The sequence below is a fragment of the Rhamphochromis sp. 'chilingali' genome, assembly GCF_963969265.1.
Source record: "Rhamphochromis sp. 'chilingali' genome assembly, chromosome: 14".
NCBI lineage: Eukaryota > Metazoa > Chordata > Actinopteri > Cichliformes > Cichlidae > Rhamphochromis > Rhamphochromis sp. 'chilingali'.
In genome coordinates, this window is record NC_137941.1 from 28,492,733 (window position 1) to 28,501,749 (window position 9,017).

The 9,017-nt window shown below is 42.8% G+C and overlaps 1 protein-coding gene across 1 annotated transcript; it reads right to left on the bottom strand.

Annotated features, from left to right (window-relative positions):
• Nucleotides 1-2,289: 2,289 nt before the first annotated feature.
• Nucleotides 2,290-3,403, bottom strand: LOC308410046 (trace amine-associated receptor 13c-like; the record flags this gene model as incomplete). Its single annotated transcript, XM_080903134.1, has 2 exons — nucleotides 2,290-3,106; nucleotides 3,231-3,403. 2 exons carry the CDS (start codon nucleotides 3,401-3,403, stop codon nucleotides 2,290-2,292), a joined length of 990 nt encoding a protein of 329 aa, XP_080759260.1.
• Between the last annotated feature and the right edge of the window lie 5,614 nt (nucleotides 3,404-9,017).

The window sequence follows — 9,017 nt, forward strand, 5'->3', positions numbered from 1 at the left end:
CACGCTGAAATCCGTTCCTTTTAATTCCCTGCCGCGGCTTTTCACCTGTTACTTTTGTTTGAAGTGGCTGAATTTGGCCACAATAGGATGTGCTCTCCCGGCCGGCGACCTCATGGCCCACAAGCCATGCACTCTATCAAGGCGATGTTCTTTACGGTGTCCTCTGGCAGCTTCAGGTGGATTTTAATGAAGCTTTTCACCGTTGCCTCCGCGTCCTCTCCGGCAGATTCTGGAATACCAGAAAACACAGGGTTGTCTCTCATGTTACGGGCTTGTAGATCGATAACGGACTCTTTTATTTTTTTATTTTCTATGTTTAGCTGGGTCACGTTATCAGTGAGAGATTTGACCGACTCCCGTAGCGTGGCATTTGCAGCGGCGAACGTTTCCACCTGCTGCTGGCTGAACTCCAGGGATTCTCGCAGAGATTTAGGCTATGTCCACACGTACCCGGGTATTTTTGAAAACGCAGATTTTTCTATGCGTTTGCACCTTTTGTCCACACGTAAACGGCGTTTTTGGTCACTGAAAATGGAGATTTTTAAAAACTCCGGCCAGGGTTGATATTTTCTAAAACTCCGTTTTTGCATTTACGTGTGGACGAGAAAAACACAGAAAACGCAGCGTCAAAGATGTGCGCCTTTTTTGACGTCACAGTGTGCGTCACGTTATTGTTTCGGTGAAATTAATTTCTACAATACTGTTACTGTTAATTCTACTCTCTGCAGTGTTTAAATGCTTACATATACACACACAGTTACTCTCCCTCCACATATACGACTCGGTTCTGCTTCAATGCCCCAGCTTTGTTTACTTTTTCCCACCGAGGCTTCTAGACTTCTGATTGGCTAACATTTCTACACAGTTAGGAATATAGCGCCACCTGCTGCTTTGGCATGTTCCTAGCAGCGTTTTCCTTCATTTCTGCATTTACGTGTGGACGGGATTATTTTTTAAAATGAAAACGGAGAATCTGCGTTTTCAAAAATACCCGTGTACGTGTGGACATAGCCTTAAATTCCCGGTGTAAAATCTCCCCCAGAGACAGCCTAGCATCGAAACTGGACAATCGCTTGTCGATTGACTCCAGGATGTCTGCAATGTCTTTGAAAATTATGTTGTGCCGGGGGAGTCTGCCGGGCGACATCTCTTTGATGACGATGTCTCAATTTTGGCCGGGGAAGATGCACTCTGAGCCTTCTTCATGACTAAATCTTGGAAACAGCGGTCAATGTAATCTTGGAGAACGTCTAAACTCTCCCCGTTGTTCTCCAGGGTGTTAGAGATGATAGGACAAATGTTGTTAGTTATATGACAATTGATTAGTATATCTGGTAATACTGAAGCTTAAAGAAACTTTGTTCAATTCTAAACTACCATTCGCTTTAATTTTCCGCCAAAGTCTCTGGCGTCTGACGTCAGTTACAGCATGAGTCGCTTACCTTGTCCATCACTTCCGTCACTTACCTCTCCCTCCGTTTTTCAGTTTGTGTAATTCTACTTGAATTAACTTTGTGTGTAGCACATTTTCACTTCAACATTTATTGTAACGCAATCCCTCAATAATTAAAATTCATATTAAGAGTTTCTGTTACTTTTTAAAAACTCTGCTGTCAATCACCATTTATTTCTTTTATGAAACTTATTTTATTAAATCACACATTTTGTAACTCAGACTCTCAAATTAGTGTCTTCAGAGTGTTGCTTCAACCGCACACACATACACCCACACACACACTCTGATAATTTTCAGTCACATAAAGCTGGATATTAAGACTTTTTTAGCATCAGTTAGCTGTGATGTAAGGGTACCCAGGGGGGCATTGCAATCTCTTTCTACCCCAGGTCACAAGATACACTCCACACAGGAGTCATCACACTAAAGACTGGTTTGCAGCTGCCTGGTAACAAGGCAAACTTGAAAACCTGGAATCTTCCCTCTGAGTAGCCACAGCAACATTTTGGTGATTAAAACAATCATGTCGAGGTTTTTTGTGACACTGTTTTCAACCAGTCTGACCCAGTGATAGCCAGCAACCACTCGGCAAACAGTATCAGAATGCACATTTTGTTGCTAGTGACAGGAGGTTGCCAGTGGGTTGTTAACCCTTTTCTAGGCCTTTATAATTGAAACCAGCACTATTTGACAACCAGTGTTGGGGTTATTACTCAAGAAATGTAATGTATGGCATATTACTTGTTAAATGTCGTAAAATTAATATAGTACATTATTGATAGAGAAAGTAATTTGGTATACCATTTGGTACATTAAGGAAAGATTTCTTTTTTCTACAGTATGCTGACCTCACAGGAGCCAGGCTGCAGTATCTGTAGAGTCACAATTAGTTTCACAGCTTTTCTAAACCAGGGGTAGAACATAGCATAAATCAAAGGGTTTAGACAGGAGTTAAAATAGTACATATAGATCACAATCGATGCAGATGAGCTATTGAGCAACTCGTTTCCAAAAAGTGAAACAATGAAATATGAGCAGAAACATAATAGAAACACAAGAACAAGAACACCCAGAGTTTTGGCTGCTTTTAACTCTGATTTCTTTGCTGTTAGAGTCACTGAGAGCTGCAGTGTGACAGCTGTAACCTGAGAGCGCATGGCACGGGCCTGAGACACAGCCACCACAAACACTCTCATATACAGAACTATGATGACAGTAAGTGGAATAATAAAGGATATAAAAAGGTCAACAAATCCTGCAATGAATTCAATGAAAATTATACATCTTCCATAGCAAGAATTATGCTTGCCTGGTTGACTTAGATCATCTATTAAAATCACATAGCTGTAGAAAACAGAGCAGAGCCAACACAGACAAACACAAAGTTTCACTCTTCTCTCTGTGATTCTGGTGGGGTAATGCAGAGGGTCACAAATAGCCACATAGCGGTCGACTGATATCAGCACCATGTTGCCCACTGAGGCAGAGGCAATGATGTAGGATACATAATTATACAGAGAACATGTGAGCTGACCAAGAAACCAACACGCTGTATTTCGCAGGATTTCTCCAGGCATAAACAGAAGACCAACGAGAAAGTCAGTGACAGCCAGAGAAAGGAGCAGGATGTTAGTGGGTGTGTGGAGCTGCCTAGAAAGATAGGAAAATATAATTTTAAAAAAAAGTCAACAGAAAGAAAGTATTCAAACAGATATAACAAATCAGGTATACACTTGTAAAGCCACAGCAGCAGGTAAAAAATATGAAACTCTGCCTGAAGTGGGAGACTGCAATGATGACGAGCAGGTTGAGAGTACCAGTCAGCAGAGACATTGAGGACACAACAATATAAAGGAGCAAAACTTGAGACAGAGGAGTTGTAGGTTTCTTGCAGGAGATGTTGAAGAGTTGTGGAAAGCAGAGCTCTGCTCCATCCTGAGTATCCATCTCCACAGACCTGCAGAGAGCTCCAGCTCTGGCTGAGTTATGACTACAATTAGTAATATAACTGATCCCAACACCACGTTCTCTAAACTCCTCCCCTCTTCTTTCTTTCAGTTTTTATTGGACATTGATTTCCCCCTTCCCTTCGTCTTGGCCAAAAGCTTCACTATTTTCTTCTTGTAGGCCTGCCTCTCTCTCTTTTCTAAATTCCTTTTGGATATGTTGTACTTGCGTTTTTTTTAATTGTGTCCTAATCTCTCTCTCTCTGTTCATTCTAGGTCAGAAATGGAAGTCTCAGTTTTTTAATTTACTCAACTTGTCAATCGGTACGCCCACAAAACCCCTATACAGGATGTCGATTTCAGCTCGCTGATAAAAAAAATTTAAAAAAAAAGGTCCTAATCCCTGATCCTATGAGTCTTGCCCAGTGGACAATGCAGGATTCTGATGCTGATGTGGGTGAGGGGACTCACCCAGTACTGGCTACCTCAAAATCAGCCAGGTGTAACCTGAGTAGCTTATTTAACATGGCACTTGTTATTTCTGGTATTATTTTAGTAGCTTTGAAGGAAGGGTAACCTGTGTGAGCTTTTTGCACTAATAAAAAATAATCCTCATTGTTACAGCAATAAAGGATGAATGTGGAAACATACTTACCACCCCAAATTATATTAATATTCAGTTCAGTCATTTTATGAAAATTTGTATACTTCTGAAGCTTGTAATGCAGCCTTAGTGGAAGATTTTTTTGTAATTTGGCTATGCACACTCTTATTTGGATAAATCCAAATTGAAGAATGACATTACGCCATCAGAAATAAATGAGTGTGGTGGCATGGTCGGCGTTGTCGTGCGGACGCACCTGCACAGCATCTGCTATCACGCCCGCCGTGTTTAAAACCACGGGGAAGCAGGGGTTGAGAGAGTTGTGGTGTGACGTTATGTGCGATTGGCAGCTTGTGAGCTGCAGTCGGAAGGACTAACGATGGCTCTGATTAACGATTTCTGGAGCGGTGGAGGAGTGACCATTCTAGGTCAGAAATGGAAGTCTCAGTTATTTAATTGACTCAACTTGTCAATCGGTAGGTCCACAAAACCCCTATACTGGAAGTTGATTTCAGCTCGCTAAATTTAAAAAAAAAGTCCTAATCCCTGATCCTATGAGTCTTTCCCAGTGGATAATGTAGGATTCTGGCACTGATGTGGTTGAGGGGACTCACCCAGTACTGACTACCTCTAAATCAGCCAGGTGTTTTTCATACTAACCCTGATAAGACGTAACCTGAGTAGCCCATCAGTCTCACCTGTTAACCTGTTATTTAACATGGCACTTGTTATTTCTGGTATTATTTTAGTAGCTTGGAAGACGGGGTAACCTGTGAGAGGTATTTGCACTAATAAAAATAATCCTGGATTTCTACCTTTACTGCTTCACTAAAGGTCAAAAAGTGAATGTCCACAATTTAGGCTTGAATTGCAGGAAATTTTATTAATGGAATTCAGCAACACAATAGCATAATAAAATAATGAAAATCACAAAAAATATTGACATCAATTATACTTTACTAATCTAACTAAGAATCTGTAAGTTTATTTTTATTTTTGGGGAGGAGAGGTTGAAGGAGGGATGAGCACAGCCAGGCCTAGAGAGACACTCAGCTGGGCATTCAAGTTGTTGACAGTAGGAGCGATATTAGGCCCCTTATGTCAAACAGAGTGATTTGTGGCCCCAATAAAATAATTTGTGACCCTAGGAAGTAATAAAGGAAGTAACAAAAATATGATATTCATAAAAAATATGATATCAGTAAAATTATGATAGTCATCAAAAAATATGATATTCATCCAAAATATGCTAGTTCATAGCTCATTGCTTCCCCCTCCCCCCCACCCCCCAAAAAAGAACTCATTGATTATTTTTAAAAAGTTTCTATATCTAATAGCATTATTTTATTTTTAAGCCATTAAAAAAAGTTTTTACCTTTTATGCTTAAAAAACGCCATCTGGTGGTGGGTCAGCGCGCTCGTGCGTCTGGGACTGTGCTTGTGTCTCGGGGTCTGTGCTTGTGTCTCTGGGACTGTGCTTGTGTGTGTGAAAATGTGTTCAACCAGAGTAAATGGCCTGTATTTGTATAGCGCTTTTACTAGTCCCCCCTAGGGACCCCAAAGCGCTTTACACACCCAGTCATCCACCCATTCAAACACTGGTGGAGGCAAGCTACAGTTGTAGCCACAGCTGCCCTGGGGCAGACTGACAGAAGTGAGGCTGCCATATCGCACCATCGGACCTTCTGGCCAACACCAGTAGGCGGTAGGTGAAGTGTCTTGCCCAACGACACAACAACTGAGACTGTCCGAGCCGGGCCTCGAACCGGCAACCTTCCGATTACAAGGCGAACGCCCAACTCTTGAGCCACGATCGCCCTAAAAGTAAAAGTGCTTAGTTAAACTTGTGCATTTTTAACATACAGTATGGCGAGACATGCAGGTTGCATGTCTTGGGGAAAGACTTTATTTCATTTTATTTGCATTTGTTTAATCCGAACAAGGAGATTTAGAATCAAAGTCAGAGTCTCAAAAAACTCTCGCGATCCCCCCGAGCATAAACGCACCGCGGCTCCCAACATAAAAAACTTCCTGAAAAAAACTATTTTCTCCAAAAACGCACAACAACAAAAAATCCTAGAATAATTTGATCAAACTTTCTCTGTTCCCACCCAACCCTTAGGCAAATAAGCAGGAAACCTCCTGAAAGACCCTCCGTATTTTATCCAAATACGCGCAGCAAAAAAAACCCCCTAGAATAACTTAGGGAACCCTCTATACGCAAAATCTTATATTTGTAAACAGGGGAAAACTCCTGAAAAAACCCTTAGTCTTTTTTCTTCAAACCAGCCCTCTACTAGCTCCGTCTCAAATTCAGCAAAGTCTAAGTTCTCCTTTCGCTCTCACTCGAACCGGACCGCAGCCAGCGCATAATTTTTCCTTCTTGCTTGCTCCCCGGCTCAGCTCCCAAATGCTGCTTACCTAGTTTGAAAATTTGAGCTGGAGACCAACTCCGCCTAACTTCGCCCCGCAGCCAAACACATAACAAGTGGGCGGCTCCCCTCGCACCCCGGTTAGCCAATCGGATACAGGTCCGATTTACCTTCACCGGGATAGGTTTATTCTCTCGCTGGCATTCAGGATAAATAATCTAACATTTCAGCTTAAATTTAATTGTTTTTTTTTCTCTCAGAAAAAACAAACAACTTTTCTCTCTTTTCAACATGGAAGCCAGACCTGCCAACCTCACTGTGGTCTCTCAGACCCCAGTAACTAGCTACAGAGCCTCAGCCACGCCAGCAGAACTCACACGAATGCATCTTTGTAGGGTTCAGCCAACATCCGCTATCCCATTGGAGGAGAGATTCCGTCTCAGCACTGGTGGGTTTTGGGGCTATGCTTTCAGCCTCCCCAAGAGCGAAATCTATTTCTACCACCTAAAAGCGGGTGAAAGTTTTGGATCGCTTTTACTTGCATCCGCCGATGGCCCTGGATACCCCACCTCAGAGCCCGCATCAGGCCTCAGTGTCTCCGGCCGCTATGCTTCCAGATACTCCGCCCCCGCCCTCATCACCTCAAGGATGGAACTCGCCAAGCCACCCTCAACTCGGTTGGCAATCACCGGACCAGACCCCCGCAAACACTTCAGTCTCCGGTGCCTCGCTTTGGGCTTTGGGCGACCCTGTATGCCGGGCCCTTTTCCGAGAGCCCAAAGACATTGATCCCCACCCCCACGAGAGCCGCAGTCAGCCTTCGGCTGTGGACAGCGATGAGGCGGCGACTCTACTCCCCACGGCTGTTATGGAACTCACAAAATTAACCGTTTAATCCTTAAGCACCGTTAAGATGTGTGTCAAGGATGTGAGGTCTCCGACCCCTTGCAGAGACGACATTCTTGTCTTTTCCCGCTGGAAAAATAGTACTTTTTCAGATACTATGATGAACTCTGCAAAAGACTATGGAATGGACATTTCACCAACACATTATTACCATTTTTACGGTTAGAGGGTTTTTCACCACCAGCGGCTCAAGTCAGAGGCGTTGCCCAGGCATATCTGTTTGAACTCAGAGATGTCCGCGATATAGAGGCCGCGCTGCAAGAAATTGACGCCAGCATCACGGGGGTGACCAGGACAGTGATTCATAAAGTACTAGGCGAGAATTACTCACTCTGGCTCTCCTAGTAATCATTTTTCTTCTCTTCTCTGTTATTTTTCTCAAATGTTTTGTTTTTCTTGTTTTTTTAGCTTTGTTGTTTTTTTTCTCTTTTTGTTTTTTGGAGTTGTTTTTACCCATTTTAAATGTATTGTTTGTTTGTTTTTTCATTACAGCAAATAAAACTTTCTTGGAAAAGCATTGCAAGAATCAAACTCGTTATTTGTTTTTACTCGTTCAGATGTTATGTTTTTAATTACAACAAATAAAATTGTTTTGGAAAAATCTTACATCAAATAAAGCTTTCTTGGAAAAGCATTGCAAGAATCAAACTCATTATATTGTTTTACTAGAATCAAAGTGTAATGCTCGATCATGAAATAAAACCATAGTTAAACATAACTTCAAAGATCACACATGGCAGATGTGTGATCTTTGATGTGTGATGTGGAGGACACAGCCGTTGTGGTTTTTAGAAGGACAGGGTGAGGAGGACGCAGGGGTAAGGGGGACTGGATGAGGGGCAGGGCTATGTAGAGCGCTGCGGGTTATTTCCAACCAGGACCAACTCAATTGTGGTTTTACTTAGCTTAAAAAGCTCTAATATTCTCCCAGTCTTTTCACCCACCATCTTCACCCAGTCCTGAATGGGAATTCGAAGCATGGTGTTGAAAACACCGGACTGGGTGTTTGAAAGGTCCAACACAAAAGCATCTGTGTGAGCATCATCGGTTGTTTGACAACTAGCTCTGCAGATCCACCTGCAAAATGGCGTGCTCTTGGTCTCCCACTGGGTGTATGTGACGGTCTTTCTCACCATGTTTAAAGGCCGGTGTCAATGGGGTTGTTGGTTGAATGGTGGAAACGCGTGGGCCTCTTTGAAAACCGGATGAGTCTGCTGGTCCCTGGTTTGTGGTTGCTGCGAGCTCGTTTCCCGCAGGCTCTTCTGGATTTCAGGGGTAGTGATGAGGGTCAAAACAGCCCAGTCAGAGCAAGTAAAAGCGATCAGCGGTGTTAGCGGGCCAAAACTTTCACCCGCTTTTAGGTGGTAGAAATAGATTTCGCTCTTGGGGAGGCTGAAAGCATAGCCCCAAAACCCACCAGTGCTGAGACGGAATCTCTCATCTAATGGGATAGTGGATGTTAGCTGAACCCTGCAAAGATGCATTCGTGTGAGTTCTGCTGGTGTGGCGGAGGCTCTGTAGCTTTTTACTGGGGTCTGAGAGACCACAGTGAGGTTGGCAGGTCTGGCTTCCATGTTGTTTGTGAAAAAGAGAGAAAAGTTGTTTGTTTTTTTCTGAGAGAAAAAAAAACAATTGAATTTAAGCTGAAATGTTAGATTATTTATCCTGAATGCCAGCGAGAGAATAAACCTATCCCAGTGAAGGTAAATCGGACCTGTATCCGATTGGCTAAC